Raw genomic sequence first — 16,842 nt, forward strand, 5'->3', positions numbered from 1 at the left:
GGAATATTTCGCTTCACTTTTCAAAGAATGTGAAGACAATGTCAAGCCTTGTTGAAGTACCTATGAAAAATTTAAACTGGATTGATGATATTAATGCAGAGGTGCGTGATTCAGAATTCTTATCCTTTGTTCAAGGACCAACACCGTTTGTTCAACTGTCACCCTTGACTTCCATCACAATCAGCGAATGCTCCTTTTTTAATGTTTCACAGAAAAAAGTCAACGTGAAAACTTGCCTGCCTTTTTCTTATATGAATCCAGATAAGAGATGTGTAATGGATTCAGTGAATTGCATTTCTGTTCAGAATCCATATCTGGGGTGTATCGTTGATGGAGCAACAAGTGTATTCATCTGCTGCAATTCGTCATTTTTGAGCTGTGAGGCAGTTACAACCAGAACGAATTTCAGCACAGGATTCAAGGAGTTCAATGACACATCTTTTTCGTTCAAAAGTGCAGAAATACTAAATGGTGGAGCAATTTGTCTGACAGGGGATGCATCTCTCACAACTGCAAGATGTTTGTTTGAAAACTGTTCTCTCACCAAGTCTGGTTCCAGAGCAGCTGCAGTTCGAAATGAAGGATCAGGAAAGTGGAAGTGTGAGAATACAGTTTTTCAAAATGGTTCTGCAACAGCATCTGGTGCGTTTGATATAAGGGGGACAGGAGAACTCGAAGTGACTTTTTCCAATTTTACACAATGTTCTGCAAGAGATGGTGTTGGTGCAGTTGAGATTAACAAACAAATATCTTGCCTTCTCATGGAAGATAATTTTTTATTGAATGAAGCAAATGGAGGTTTTGCAGGTGCACTAAATTGTTATGTTATAGAGCATGATTTTTCAGTTGTTTCTTGCTTTTTCAAGTCAAATAGAGCCAAAACTTATGCAGGGGCAATCAGATTTGATCACAGTCAAGTTTACAGTATCACTGCAACACTATCTGATTGCATTTTCATAAACAATACAGCAAATGAAGGAAATGATATTTATGCACATGAAACATGGACTGGAAAATTGAATCTTGTTGCATCAAGGTTGTTTTCCACAAGCAATCAACCCAGAACGATATTTGCCTGGGCAACTGCAGAGGAGACCTCACATTATGTGATCGATCCGCCAAACAGCCAGAATAAGATTATGATTACAACAAATGGCTACGATTGGGATAATTGTGGGCGAAGTGACTTTGACGAATTCAATTGTCTGACAATGAAAAAAGGAATAGAAAGAGCCAAGATAGAATCGATGAGTTTTGAGATAAAAGAAGGACTGTTTCCTTCAGGCCAAATTGATATTGGATCTTCAAATGTTATTGGAAGCGGATCTGGAGCATCGATGACAAGCATAAAGTCAGAGATGAAAAGTGGAGAAGAAGCACTTTTCAGAATAAGTTCTGGAAAACTTCAAGCATCGGAAATGAAGTTTATTCACGATGGTTCGAATGAACACTGCAGAAGTTCATCGCTGTTTCTGATGAGCGAAAGTTCTGGGCTTCTTGTTCTTTCTTCTTGCCAAATAACTTGCGAAACTTCATCTGTAGAACAGTCCTTTTCAAAGCCTCTTATAAGTTCAGAGAATGGCAAAGTGACACTTGATTTGTGCCATATTGAGGGCTGCCAGTCTTTGAATGCATTCATCACAAAGCAATGTGGAAATCTTGTTGTGAATGATACGTGCATCTCAACAATGACTCGGCAGTCCGGGAATGGGGGTGCTATGGAAGTGATATTGGTGGATGATGCAGAATATATCGTAAAAAATGTGTCGTTGAAGCAATGCAAGGTGGGAACAACAAATGAAAAGGGCGGGGGAATCTATTTGGTTCTGTGCGAAAATTCAACAAGTAATTATCAATTAGATTCTGTGAATGTGTCAGGAAATGATGCAAAATGGGGAAAAGATATGTTTGTTCAATGTGTTGACTTGAATGGATCAGTGACAACAAGTCGGATTGTGAATATTAAAAACGATGATGGCGACAATTTGGATTTCTTTGGGATTGACAGCACAGTATTTCTAGATGCTCCAGTGAATCTGTCCTATTTTTTTCTTGCACAGGCAATCGTTAGAAATCGAAATAAGTCAGTCTGGAAAGGATTATTCTGGATGTGGAGATGATGTATTTCCCTGCAATTCGTTTTGGAGAGGATTCAAAAACTTGGCAATTGATGCCACAAACGAAAAAAAGGAATTGAGGATTGATGGATCGACTGTTATTCAAGACCAGTTCATTTTGTCTTGTTTGATGATACGCTCGAAACAGGGCGAAGAAACAGCGAAATTGGAATTTCAGTCCATTGTGGAGACAGGAAGTTCAGATGTGATGCTGTTGAATGAGAATAATTTGGAGTTTGACAGAATCTGCTTCAACATTCCATCAAGTTTTATAATCTCGATATCTTCTCTAATTTCTTCCTCAGACAAGGAAAACTCGAACCTTGTTTTGAAGAAGTGCTCATTTGAAAACAAAACCAAGGATTCCATCACATTTTCTCTTCTTCTTGTTCTTGGAGGAACTCTTCGAGTCGAACAATGCACAGTATCTCAGATGGCTTTTAATTCAAGCCCTGTGATTGTTTCAAGCAAAGCACTTGTCGTTCTTGGAATGCTCACTATTTCCTCTGTGGAACTCACAAGTTGCCCATTAGTCTCAATTGTTTCTGAAGAGCCAAGCGACAAACGCATAAGCAGAAATGAGGAAGTTCAATCACTAACATTGAGTTCCTGTTCCTTTGAAGGAATAACCTCTTCCAGTTCAAATATGGCTTGCATTTTATCATCAATAATCAATGCTCCAGTTTTAATTGATCAGAGCTCATTAATGACTATTTCATCAAAAGACAGTAATGATGGAGGAGCTGTGGGAATATCCATTCAAGAGAAAGGTGCACTCACAGTAAACAAAACAGAAACAAGCAGATGCGAATGTGAAAGTGATGCATCGGGAAGAGGTGGGTTCCTTTTTCTAAACTGTGTGGACAATGCAAATATGATAAAATTTGAGGATTTGCATTTTACCAATAACATGGCAGCGATTGGTAAAGACATGTTCATTGTTTGCAGCGATCTCACAGAATTGGTCAATTCAACCTCATTCAGCTTTGCCATGGATATTGAACATTCCAAACGAGCAAATTCACTGATGGGTTTTGATAGGACTCATTTTGCCAAAGCTGAAGATCTTTTTATTTTCATTTCAGGATATTTCAATGAAACTATTCACGTCGATGGGGAAAGAGGAATAAATAGTATCGCCTGTGGAAAGCCAAACTTTCCATGTAATTCGTTGAACTTTGGATTGAACAGAATACAGGGTGAGGGAACAAAAAATATTCTCATATCAGGGGGAAGCTCACTTCTTGAAGAAGTGCTGATGGACAATGTCACTGTTAAATCAGAGCAGGAAAACTCATCATCAAGATTGGTTGTGAATAAAACATTGGCTAATTCTGTTGGAGTTGCAATATCTGCAAGCCTTGTATCATTTTCATCAATCAACTTTTCGTTGCCGCCAATTTTCACCAATTTGCAGAAAGCTCTTATGGAAACATTGGACAGTGAATCGTGCTTGAGCATTTCTGAATGTTCATTCAATCTCCAAAGCGAGGGAATATTGTCCTTCATTCTTTTGTCAGTCAAAAATGGAGATTTGAATCTTTATTCATGCTCATTTGAAATACTTCAAATATCAAAGCCTTTTATTGAATTTTATCAGTCTTCGGATTCAACTGGTGGGACATTGACGATTGAACATTGTTTATTTGGAAGTGTAACCCAAAGCATCAACAGCGCCTGTATTTTGATAACAACTATGGTCAATGATGCAAATGCTATGCTATCAAATTCATCATTTACTGTGTGCGCAGCTGATACTAGTGATTGCGGAGGAGCGTTGCATGTGAAGATGGAGGAGGGAGGAAGATTTGAGATATACAATACAAAGATTTCTTCATGCTCTGCCATTGCAGGAAAAGGAGGTGGAGTGTTTTTGAATTGCCTTTCTCAGGAAAACAAGATGATTCCATTCCATTTCAAAAACATAACGTTTTCAAACAACAAGGCGAGGATAGGAAGAGACGTGTTTGTGAAGTGCTTTTCAATTTCCAAACAAATCAGCGAAGAACAATTTGATTTAGACTTTCGTGAGCCACCGTATGACAGGTTTAATGCGATCTGGGGTGTGGATGAAACACTTCCAATTGAAGATGTGGATCTCATTCCTCTTATTGTTGTGCATCGCAGCGAGCTGATTTTTGTGTGTGGAGTGAATGATGAGGGGAATGATGTGAAGCCATGTGGGAACTCAACAACACCATGCAAATCCTTGAGCTATGGGTTGTCTCATATTATATCTTCAGCATACAGTCAGCTTCTGATAGATCGAGAATGTGACATATCACAAACTTGCACTGCAAACAGTGTGACAGTTAAGAGTCTGAATCCAGCAACGCATGCTGTTGTGCATCTGAAAACGGAGGTTTCAAAATCGCAAAGATCAGAGTGTATTTTGGAAAGTGCTGAGACCGTGAAATTTGAATGTGTTTCATTTTTATTTCAACATGGATTTGTCTCAACGTGCAAAAGCATATTCATTCAAATGAATGGATCATTGGTTGTAGCATCCTGCTTATTCTCCAGTACTGATCAGAGCATTTGCATCAATCAATCGTTGTTTTCAATTGCTTCAGGATCATTTGATATGAGCAGAACAAGCGTGAAACACATGATCACTTCAAGGCCGTTGTTTGAGCTGAGGAGTTCTTGTTTTGCTCAGCTGCAAGCCGTTGAGTTTGGCGGATTGGCATTTGGAAGCTCACTGATCGATGCTTGTGAAGGCTCAAATCTCATCATTAAAGAAATAAACACATCAGATATCACTGTTAAAAACAGTTCTCTAATTTCAATAAAAGAGCGAAGCATTTCGAAAATGAACGAGGAGAATCTTGAAAGTTCTATTATGATAATTCACTCGAATGTCTCTGGGATCAAACGAATGACACCAGGCACATGCTTGTTGTCATCATCTTCTTCCATTCCAACTCTCTGTCGAATATCAAACTGTTCATTTGTTAATCAGACATCATCTTCCACAAATGCACAGATAATTGATATGTCCAATAATGTTTCCATCGAATCTTCGTTTTTTGAAGGATATCAAAATGATACCAATATCATCGATTATTCAGCAATTGAAGATGCATGCCATTGGAATGGATCGTTGATTTATCTTTTCAACAGCACTAGCCATTTGAAGGACACAATCATCACAAACTCTGCAGAAGGGGGCATATCAATTGATCGTGGGAATGTTGACATCACCATGGGAATGTTTGTGAACAACACGCCTTCTCTTCCGCAATATCCATCGGCTCGAAGAAATGTTGTTTGCACAGGCACTGCTGTGGTGGATGTGGTGAGTCTGAAGGGAGGCGACGGGTGGAAAGACAATTCATCGCTGTGGATTCTGAACGAGGGGTGCACTCTGAAGGGTTTGGCCTCAGATCGACCATCGGCTTTGTTTGTCCCTGAGCTGCGCGAGGTGCAGATGGAAGTGGAAGGCACACAGGCCAAGCTCAGGTTTGTGGGTGAGCTCTTGCTCCCCTGCAACCTCTCCTGCCAGCTGGTGCGCTCACTCCGCTCTGAGCAGCACATTGAGAGGCATGAGTTTGGGGAGGATGGGTTTGTGGATGAGCACGAGGCCTGGTGTGCCGTTTCATCCTCAGAGATTGAGCCCGAGGCAGAAGCAGAAGAAGAATCAGAAGAGGTGAGTGTATGTCTTCTGTTTGGGAATGCCGATTCTCCTTCATCAACCCAGTCATTCATTCTGAAGAATAGAAGTGAGACAAAGGCAAAAGGAGATGAAAGGATCGTTGAAGGTGGAAATGAGAAGAAGTCGTGGTGGGTTATTATTGTAATTGCCTCTGCAGTTTTCATTGTGTTGCTGGCAATTATTGTTGTTTTGACTGTTCGCTGGAGAAAGCAAAAGAGAAGAACAGAAGAGCTGGAAGTGATTGTGGAAGACAATATCAAAAAGGATCCGAAAGCGTTTGAGATGGTAACAATGGAGATGTCGCCTGAGGAACAGTGGAGGAGAGCAGAGAGGGAGGCAGAGAAGAAGAACGAAGAGAGGATCAAGAAGAGGGTGTATACAAAAAGTCTGGGACATTCTGAGTCATCAGAGCATTTGTTGAGCGAGAGTGGCTCCACTGAATATATTTTGGGAAAGGGTTCAGACAAGATTCCTCAGTGGGCATTGGAGAAGGTTGAGGAAGAGGAAATAAGAAAGCAGACTCCATCACCTTCCATTTCATCCACTTCAACAACAGACACTTCAGACACAGATTCAACTTTTGTTCGATCGGAGAGTCTGTGTCCAACCACCTCGTCGATGTCGAATCTGGTGGATGCAATGGCCTGTTCCTCGCCTCATGAAAAGCTGATTGTGGACTTGAGGGATTCTCTGTTCATGTTGTTGCATGGAAGGAATAAGACAAAAGAGATGGCAATAGGCACTCTTCAGGAGAGAGAACAAACAGCAGCCCAAATCCTGTTCTGGGTGGCGAATGGAGCTCTCCACTCATTTGATGAAATGGAGAACCCACTTCAGTCATTGGCCAGCCTGAGTCCACATATTGTGTTGTTTTCTGAACACATGGTGATCTGCATTGTCATGCATTCAGACTTCCTTTCTTCTGATGATAGTTCAGATTCCTCATCGATCTCTTCATTAACTGTTGTATCTTCATCGTCCAATATTTCAGTGATGAGCGAGAGATTCACAGACTCACCACCTCCTTCATCTGCTTTTGAAGACGAAGACGAGATAAGAAAAGAGTGTCTGAGATGGAAGGCACCAGAACTGCTGATGAACAAGAAGATGGGGGCAACAAAGGAATCAGTGTCATTCTCGATTGGGATGATGCTGTGGGAGTGTGTGACGCTGGAGATCCCGTTTGGGGAGTATGAGGGTGTGGTGGCAGGGCAGAAAATAGTGAACGGAGAAAGACCGAATTTCAGAAAGGCTGAAGAATCAAAACTTCTTCAGTTAATACAAGCTTGTTTTGCACAAAACGGAGAAGATAGACCGACTTTGACACATTTCAAAAGAGAGTTCATTCAACTTTTCCCTCCAGGAGCTGCTGTGCTCACAATGTCTGATGCAATAGACTTGGAGGAATCAAGAGAAGGCAATGACCAATCCACCACTGGTTATTCGTCAATTGTATCAAGAAATTGAACAACTGAGAATAGTTGATGTGAGATCCAATGCATTCACGTCAAATGTGTCATTTGTTTCTTTTTATCTATTTTCAGATTTTTGCTGTTCGGCACATTAGATTTTATGTTTTTCTCTCTCACTTCAAATGGCTGTTTTCGAAAGGAATCAGCCAGCACGTTAACAAACTCATAACACATATACACAGATAAGCAAAATTAACTTTTCCACTTAGAAAAATTGGCAAATGTCGAAAATTGGGAAACATTCATTTTCAACTTTTTAAAAAAGTGATAATTATAAAAAATTTAAAAAAAATGAAGTGAGGTTATATGAAATGAAAAATGCAAAATTAAACAAATTGCGAATAAAACTTTTCATTTGAAAAAATTTTTGAATTTGAAATGGCATAATACCCACTATCTGGGTTTGGACATGAAATAAACCAACTTGCTTATTTGTTTGCAAGTCATCAGCTCCAATTTGTCGGAGAAACCTTCATTTTCAATACTTATCTTTGTGACTTTTTTATTCAAAAGCCCTGACAATAATAGTGAATCGGAAAACGAACATGTTTTTGGTATCCAAATGTTTCAAAGAAAAACGTGCACAAACAATTTGTGCCTAAAACTGTTTCAAAATACAAATTTCAATCAAACGGTGGAAAATACGGACTTTCGAGCTTTTTTTTCGCCGAAAGCATTAAAGAGATGGGACAAAATATTTAACTTCAGGCATTTTCATTGAAAAATTATGCACTTTTGATTAACTTTTTGTGATCAAAAAATTTGAAAAAAATGGGTTTGTTTTTTAAAATACATTTGATGTCACAAAACAAAATGTTATTATATCAATGATGTTTGTTGACAGATATGAAAATCAAATTGTTTTTGAGATCTGGGTTGGTTTTAAAATGTTATAAGTGAAACAGTTATTTCATGCTTTGTGCATAAAAAGCTTGAAAGTCCATATTTTCCCCCAGATATGGTATATCAGCTATAGATCCATCTCGATTAAGATCATTCAATATTATCGAGTTATGTATATCTGATGGTAGTTATCATCTTGTATTATCAATTGGAATAGGCAATGATAATAAGATAGAGATCGATGATTATTGCTGACACTCTTAGGGGTTTATCATGATTAGATATTCGGTGATGTTCTATAATGAAGGAGTTATTGATTTGTGTAATCGATATGTGTCAATAGCTGACATACGATATCTCCAAGGAGAAGATTAGCTAAAAGATTAACTGGAGTGTCGAAGATGGTGAATTAGTGTGAAAATTGATGAAATCGTTGATGAATAACATGAATAACATGTTGAACGTGTTGTCCATTGAACATGTGTTGTGTGTTAAACGTGTTATCGTTGATGAAATCGTTGTGAAAAACATGAGTTCGCAACGAAGTTGCTCAGGAGACTTTGTCTCCGTTGTATGTTGAACATGCGTTGGTGGAAATCGTAAATAAAAAATAATTGATTTTGTTTTTTGTTTTATAGAAAATGGGTCGGAAGAAGATATACGCAACTGTAGAAAAAGCAAAAGCGGATCAACAGAAACAAATTAAACAGTTTCAGGAAAAACGTAAGGAAGAAACTAAGTATTACAACGAACATGTATCCGAAAAACAGAAGATATTGATTAAGATATTGAGGAGAAAGCTTATCGAAAGTGATGAGTTGTTAGATGAGATGATGGAAAAAGTTAATGGTTATTTGCATGCACCGGGTTGATTGGGCAAAATGTGTAAATTGATGAAATATAACAGGCCACACACATTTGTTGTACCGTCGATTGTATCAAACAGGGGTCACAGTGGCATTATTGTGGATTGTCACATTGATGTTTTTCACTTAACTTGAGGGTTATTTTTGTGTGTTTAGCTTGAAAAAGTGTAAATTGGTAGACAGGACACCAAATTGTGGCAATATAGAGATGCTGAGGGAAGGGAAATATTGTCTAAAATCTCCGTGCTGGAAGCGTGTCCTGGTGTTCAGGTGTCAAGGATAGTTTAATTTCATCTGAAAAGAGCTGCCAACATGGGCATTTCACACCCAATTTGGTATGATTTTGAGTGTTTTTATTTATTTTCGACCATGTTGTCATTTTGCCACATTGCCACATGGAATCTTTGATGGTATATGACAAATGATACACTCTTATAATATCGTTTGTGTATTAATGATTCAAAAAAAAAAAAAAAAAAAAAAAAAAAAAAAAAAAGAATATGTTTAGATAATTTCCACATAACAGTCCACATCATCTTCATCTTCTCGTCGTTTGAGGAGTCGTTCATATTCTGGCTTGAGTTTATAACACCACACTTGACTTCCTCTTTCACATATCTTCTTGTGCTCACATCTGTCTATGATTGCTTGTTGGAATGAGCGATCGTTCTTTTATTCAACTGGCCTGAAACATAGTGCACCAGAACATCTCCACACTTCTTTGAGTTTATTGTAATGCTCCTGACAGAACAAATCGATGACAGAGAGTGATGCTGCAATGATATCTTCCTTTGCCTCCGTTGTTGGAATAGCCCTTATGTTGAAATTGGAGAGATCTTTGCTGAGGAAATAGCAGAGAAGTTGTTCATAGAATTCATTCTCGAAAGAGCTTGTGAAATCCTTGAAGAATGTGAGATTGTTCTTATATTTTGAGTTACAATCACAAACAACATTTTTTCTGTCACCAATCTCAATCTTTACCGGGTATGTGTGATTTGTCACAAATATGAAATGAGCAACGTTCTCAGTTATTCTTCTTGGCTGATTCTTCTTATTAATTCCGATTGTTGAATCTGCAATTATACTCATCAATACGTCAAAGTTAGCTGTTCGATCATCTCCAACGTTCTTCAATTCGTGAAGTGCATTGAACATTTTCCCTTTGAAGATGGAGTTGAACTGTCCTGTCAGTTCTGCAATCTCTGTGACATTCGGACATGAATATCCTGCCAACAGTTCAGCAAGAACATTTGTCCAGATAATCTTTCCAATTCCTTGCAAACCTTTGAGAACAAGTGATGTTTCTGCTTTTTGACCAGGATTTTGAACAATTGACGCAATCCAACAGAGGATGTGTTGACAGAGTTCATCGTTGTTGTTGGCAATAACTTCTTATGTAAAATCAAGGAATGGTTTGATGATTTCGTCATTTTGTTCGTTTGCCGTTTGGTATTTGAACCCATGGAACAGAGAGAATATTCGAGGGTTATCTGAGAAGAACTTCACCCCATCAATCGATAGAACATGAGAGTGTTGTTCGAAAGCTGTTTCAACTGTGAGAGTCTTTTGATCATCATGCCAGAGTTTTATTGTTTTGAAGAGTTCGTACATTGCTGATTTTATCTTGAATGCTATCGAATAACAAGAGGTGTGAATGTCAAACTCTTTCACAATGAATTCAATCCTTGCTTCAATAAACCTCAGAACTTTTGTGAGATCTTCAGTGACTTCAGACAGTGAGGAGTATAGTTTTCGACAAGCTTTATCCCTGATTTCAGAGAACGAGAACGATGAGTTGAGATCTATTTCATGAACAGTAATTTCTCGTGGATGTTCTTCCTTTTGCTCATTCTCTTTTCTGAGGAGTGGAATGATTATATCGTTGAAACATGTTGGATTCCATCTCTTGACAATCTTTTGAAGAACAAATGGATGTGACTTGTGATCCCTGTGCCTGTTTCGTTTTTCTTCAAAGTGAGTGATTGCATTTGATGTCAGAGCAGCTGTCTCTCTGATTTGATTGAAAAGAAAATCTATTGATTGATTATCAAAACCGTTAATATTGACGAGAGAGTTGAGAGCTGTAAATAACGGAAAAAGAGTTAACTCAGAATCAAGTGACAAAGAACCTGTGTCGTTATGCATTTCAACATCTTTGAGTCCATCAACAAGAGCAAGAGCGACAGTTGGAGACATATCAACAATTCCATCTTTTGTGAGAAGATTGTGTGGTTCAGCTGCAATTATCGCTGATGTATTCTCTGTTTTGAGGTTCATACCGAATATGTCAAGAACACTCTCAAGTGATGAAAGATCTCTGAGGCATAGGTTCAAACGCGTTCCTTTTGCAATTTGCGTTTTAAAACCCTCAAATTATAACGAATTAATAGATAATAATTATTAAAAAACTTTTTATGGACCGATTTTTCGAAAAGAATTTTATTTGTTGAAAAAAATGGTTTTTGAAATATGACCCATAAAAACATGAATTTCATTAAAAAATATTCAAATTTTAAAGAAAACGTGATTTTTACACATCCAATCCGTTTGCATTATAATATAGACTATTTTATTTGTTAATTTTCATCAAAAAAATATAAATCATAAACAAAAAATTTAATTAAACATCTTTGATCTAACCCACAATAAAATTTTTAATATCTGGAAAATTTGAATATGCTGTTTTGGTTAAAATAGAACTCAAAAGTGTGTGATACGTTCACCTTTTTATGTTAATATAAGTATATTATTATATGCTAACTTGTATAATATTGAAAACAGGTTTTATTCACAGTTTCATTAAAGTGTGCTTTTTGACTTAAATTTTCATTAGCGTGCAGATGTTAATTTCAAAATTGGTTTCAATGGAACGCAAAAGGTATTATATGATTCATAATATCAAATAAATATTCATTTTGTTTTTTTTCTTTCAAATATTTTCTTTTCCTTTGATGTGTTAATGAATTTTTATTTGAGACTCGATCAAAACATGCATCAATGAATAAATCTTGCTAAAATAAACAATAATCACACAAAACAATTCAATATTGTATTGTAAAAACAATAAACTTGGGTGATTATTTTTGAAATCATATTTTATCAAACAAAAATATCGGTTCAAACATATTTTTTGAATACAATTAGAATATAAAAATTGAAAAGAAAAAAGGCTTATTGAAAACATTTTAATCTGTGATTCGGAAAAACTATTTGTTTTGAAAAACAATTATCATGCATTTTCTCTTTTGAATATAAATTTTCTTACAAAAAACTTACAATTTTTGAATAATCAACACCCAGAAAAAAGATATGACTTCAAAAATAATCACCTACTTAATAAATGTTTGTCATTTTTATGTTTATTAATAAAAATGAAAAATGAGATTGATTTTGTTTTTTAAAAGTGGATAAGATGTTGAAATATGTGGAAGTGATGAAGATCCACACTTCACAACGTGGAAAGGGATAAAAAACATGGAAAACGAGAATGGAATCAAAACCATTTATATTGAAGGACACACAATAACGCGAGATTCATTCAACATGTCCAATTACAAGATCAAAAAGGCTTCTTCAATGGGAGAAGAGAATGTGAAAGCAACTTTGAATTTTGAAAAGTCATTTGGAAGCCAACTGGAATATTTCATGGTGAATGATATTCATCTTGAATTGACGAATATCCAACTTCAACTGGCATCGGGATTTGACAACTCTGCTAAAACAATTATTTCAAATATAAATGGAGATTTGGTGATAGGTGGTTGCTCATTCCATTCAGAAGCAAGAGAAAACAATGGATTTGATTGTGTGTTTGTTGATGCGATTGGAGGCAGTATGGAAGAGAATGATGGAGGATCACACACCCAAGATTGGCTTGTTGAATGTTCGGGTTTTCTGACAATGAGGAGACCTTCATTTGTTGTGAAAGGACAGATGAATTCAAGGATAAGTGCAATCATTCATTCAATATCAACACTCAGTGTGACGAACTGTTCGGTCTCATTTGAGAGTGGGGCATTGACCAATGGAAAGATCCGATATAATGTGATAATCATTGAGGGGGGAGAATTGATTGTTGATGGATTTGTGGTGGAAGGATGTATAATAACGAAGAAATGAGTGAGAGGAGTGTGGAAGGATGAGGGATGAAGATGCTGTTGAAGAGAGGATAGTCGGAGATGAAAGTGAGTGGATGTTCATAAGGGATGTGTGTGTGTGCTCGACAGGGAATGGAAGGGGAGGAGGGATGATGATTGATGCACTTGACCCGAATGTGGAGCACGTAAACACCGAAATGCCACCACTTGGGCTGAGATTGGAGAACATCCGATTCATGATGAATGATGCGTTTGTGGGGAAGGATGTGTTCATCCGATGTGACTCGATTGAGTTGCAGCTGAATGAAAGGCTGTTTGGACTGGACTTCAGCCAGGAGGCGCTGAAGGGGAAGGACTCGATGTGTGGGAGCGATGGAGAAGGGAAAGTTGATGTTGATCTGATTCTGCTGATCACATTCTATTATTCTTCACAGGTGTTTGTGTGTGTGAATGGGAGTGACAACAGGCAGTGTGGAGCACAGAACAATCCATGTGAGAGCATTGGAAATGCTGTGCTGCACATTCAACGAAGCATAGGGAATACAATATGGATTGATGGAGAAGGGATGATGGGAGAGGAATGTGTGATTGGGGATGTGAGGATGGTGTCGATGATGAGGGAGAATGCGACAGTGCATTTTGAGGGGAAGATAGAAAAATCATCAGAGGAGGACAACATCATGAAGTTTGTGAATGAAAGTGCAGTGGAAAGATGCTCATTTGAGTTTGGAAGTGAGTTTGAGGCAAATCACAAGTTCGTTTTGAAAGTGAAAAACGGATCAATGGAGATGCGAAGTTGCGAGTTTATTTCATCTGCTGTTGAGCTGAAGTTGGACAACACGATAGTGATTATGGAAAGCGGAGAATTGAGAATGTGGGAAATGGAATTCAGCAGTTTGCATCTGAGAGCACCATTGATAGTATTGCGTGAAGAGTCGAAAGTGCAGACGAGAGAAACAAACATTTGGAATGTGACGTGTGAAGGAGATGAGGCTGTTGTTGTTGTTGAAGGGAAAGCAGTGTTTGAGATGAAAGAAATGAGCTTTGAGAATATTTCACTGTTGACGGATGGATGTGTAATAACGTTTGATGGAGCAGAAGAAGAGATACGAGTGACTGATTGCTTGCATGCGAAATGTGTGCATATGAATGGGAAAGGAAACATGATGGAGATGAGAGAATGCAGGGAAGTGCAGCTTGAGGCATGTTTGTTTGATGGAGAAAGATGTGAAGGCGGAGAAAAGAAAATCAATTGGAAAACGAATGAGGAAGAAGAAATGTGCAGATGGAATGGATCTCTTGTGGACGTTGTGAAGAGTTATGTGATGATGAAAGTTTCAACATTTTCGAATTCACCAGAAGGTGGAATAACAATGAGTGGAGAAAGAATAAGAATTGAAAAAAAAATATTTCAAATTATTTATTGAGACTTCTTCACTATGCAAAAACTGTAATTAACTTATTTTTTTTTCGCAAATCCTATGTTGAAATTGTTATTTATTGTTTTGAAAGAACTGCTTAAACATTAATATCTTATTCATTTTTGTTTTTTGTTTTATTTCCGATTTTGAAAATGAAATGATTTTAATATATTTGAAGAAGACATTTTAAGAATTATTTCAAAAACAGTTTCAATTTTAAAAACAAAAAAAGCCTAAACTCGCTTTTTATTGTCAGAATTAAAAACATAACAATTTTATATCTGAGACATTATATGAAATATAAACAAAGAGAGAAGAATGAAAAAATTAACTCATTAAAAACAAATTCTCAATTATTCTCAACTCAAAATGATTTAGATAACTTTTGGATTAATAAAACCAAAAAATTACCTGTTGCATTGTATTTATAAGGTCTAATTCAAAATAAAAAGTTAGAAAAATGAAAGAATTTGTTTGTTTTTCGAAGTTTCGATTTAATTTTGTACTTTTTATTCATTCACAGTTTCGACAAACCGGTTTCAATCCATTTCCATCTTTTAAGAAATGTGTCTTTTGTTGATTCAGAATAGCAAATCACATATCAACAAGTTAACTTGACTAAAGAATAAAAGTGTTTTTTAACACTCAACATTCACAAAAATAACTATAATAAAATAATTGAATATAAAAGAGAACGTATCACACACTTTTGAGTTCTATTTTAACCAAAACAGCATATTCAAATTTTCCAGATATTAAAAATTTTATTGTGGGTTAGATCAAAGATGTTTAATTAAATTTTTTGTTTATGATTTATATTTTTTTGATGAAAATTAACAAATAAAATAGTCTATATTATAATGCAAACGGATTGGATGTGTAAAAATCACGTTTTCTTTAAAATTTGAATATTTTTTAATGAAATTCATGTTTTTATGGGTCATATTTCAAAAACCATTTTTTTCAACAAATAAAATTCTTTTCGAAAAATCGGTCCATAAAAAGTTTTTTAATAATTATTATCTATTAATTCGTTATAATTTGAGGGTTTTAAAACGCAAATTGCAAAAGGAACGCGTTTGAACCTATGCCTCAGAGATCTTTCATCACTTGAGAGTGTTCTTGACATATTCGGTATGAACCTCAAAACAGAGAATACATCAGCGATAATTGCAGCTGAACCACACAATCTTCTCACAAAAGATGGAATTGTTGATATGTCTCCAACTGTCGCTCTTGCTCTTGTTGATGGACTCAAAGATGTTGAAATGCATAACGACACAGGTTCTTTGTCACTTGATTCTGAGTTAACTCTTTTTCCGTTATTTACAGCTCTCAACTCTCTCGTCAATATTAACGGTTTTGATAATCAATCAATAGATTTTCTTTTCAATCAAATCAGAGAGACAGCTGCTCTGACATCAAATGCAATCACTCACTTTGAAGAAAAACGAAACAGGCACAGGGATCACAAGTCACATCCATTTGTTCTTCAAAAGATTGTCAAGAGATGGAATCCAACATGTTTCAACGATATAATCATTCCACTCCTCAGAAAAGAGAATGAGCAAAAGGAAGAACATCCACGAGAAATTACTGTTCATGAAATAGATCTCAACTCATCGTTCTCGTTCTCTGAAATCAGGGATAAAGCTTGTCGAAAACTATACTCCTCACTGTCTGAAGTCACTGAAGATCTCACAAAAGTTCTGAGGTTTATTGAAGCAAGGATTGAATTCATTGTGAAAGAGTTTGACATTCACACCTCTTGTTATTCGATAGCATTCAAGATAAAATCAGCAATGTACGAACTCTTCAAAACAATAAAACTCTGGCATGATGATCAAAAGACTCTCACAGTTGAAACAGCTTTCGAACAACACTCTCATGTTCTATCGATTGATGGGGTGAAGTTCTTCTCAGATAACCCTCGAATATTCTCTCTGTTCCATGGGTTCAAATACCAAACGGCAAACGAACAAAATGACGAAATCATCAAACCATTCCTTGATTTTACATAAGAAGTTATTGCCAACAACAACGATGAACTCTGTCAACACATCCTCTGTTGGATTGCGTCAATTGTTCAAAATCCTGGTCAAAAAGCAGAAACATCACTTGTTCTCAAAGGTTTGCAAGGAATTGGAAAGATTATCTGGACAAATGTTCTTGCTGAACTGTTGGCAGGATATTCATGTCCGAATGTCACAGAGATTGCAGAACTGACAGGACAGTTCAACTCCATCTTCAAAGGGAAAATGTTCAATGCACTTCACGAATTGAAGAACGTTGGAGATGATCGAACAGCTAACTTTGACGTATTGATGAGTATAATTGCAGATTCAACAATCGGAATTAATAAGAAGAATCA

General features: G+C 36.7%; 4 protein-coding genes across 4 annotated transcripts; 3 read left to right on the forward strand and 1 right to left on the reverse strand.

Annotated features, from left to right (window-relative positions):
- Window positions 1–62: 62 nt before the first annotated feature.
- MONOS_8705 (uncharacterized protein) lies at window positions 63–7,483 on the forward strand (the record flags this gene model as incomplete). Its single annotated transcript, XM_067879137.1, has 2 exons — window positions 63–1,906; window positions 2,061–7,483. The coding sequence occupies 2 exons, from the start codon at window positions 63–65 to the stop codon at window positions 7,237–7,239; spliced, it is 7,023 nt and encodes a 2,340-aa protein (XP_067720836.1). The 3' UTR covers window positions 7,240–7,483.
- Window positions 7,484–10,345: 2,862 nt separating this feature from the next.
- On the reverse strand, window positions 10,346–11,230 carry MONOS_8706c1 (uncharacterized protein; the record flags this gene model as incomplete). Its single annotated transcript, XM_067879138.1, has 1 exon — window positions 10,346–11,230. One exon carries the CDS (start codon window positions 11,228–11,230, stop codon window positions 10,346–10,348), a length of 885 nt encoding a protein of 294 aa, XP_067720837.1.
- A 1,861-nt stretch (window positions 11,231–13,091) lies between these two features.
- Window positions 13,092–14,477, forward strand: MONOS_8707 (uncharacterized protein; the record flags this gene model as incomplete). Its single annotated transcript, XM_067879140.1, has 1 exon — window positions 13,092–14,477. One exon carries the CDS (start codon window positions 13,092–13,094, stop codon window positions 14,475–14,477), a length of 1,386 nt encoding a protein of 461 aa, XP_067720838.1.
- Window positions 14,478–15,607: 1,130 nt separating this feature from the next.
- Window positions 15,608–16,492, forward strand: MONOS_8706c2 (uncharacterized protein; the record flags this gene model as incomplete). The annotated part of the gene is made up of 1 exon (XM_067879139.1): window positions 15,608–16,492. One exon carries the CDS (start codon window positions 15,608–15,610, stop codon window positions 16,490–16,492), a length of 885 nt encoding a protein of 294 aa, XP_067720839.1.
- Window positions 16,493–16,842: the final 350 nt, after the last annotated feature.

Source organism: Monocercomonoides exilis (genome assembly GCF_001643675.1).
Source record: "Monocercomonoides exilis strain PA203 chromosome Unknown scaffold51-639645, whole genome shotgun sequence".
Lineage (NCBI taxonomy): Eukaryota > Preaxostyla > Oxymonadida > Polymastigidae > Monocercomonoides > Monocercomonoides exilis.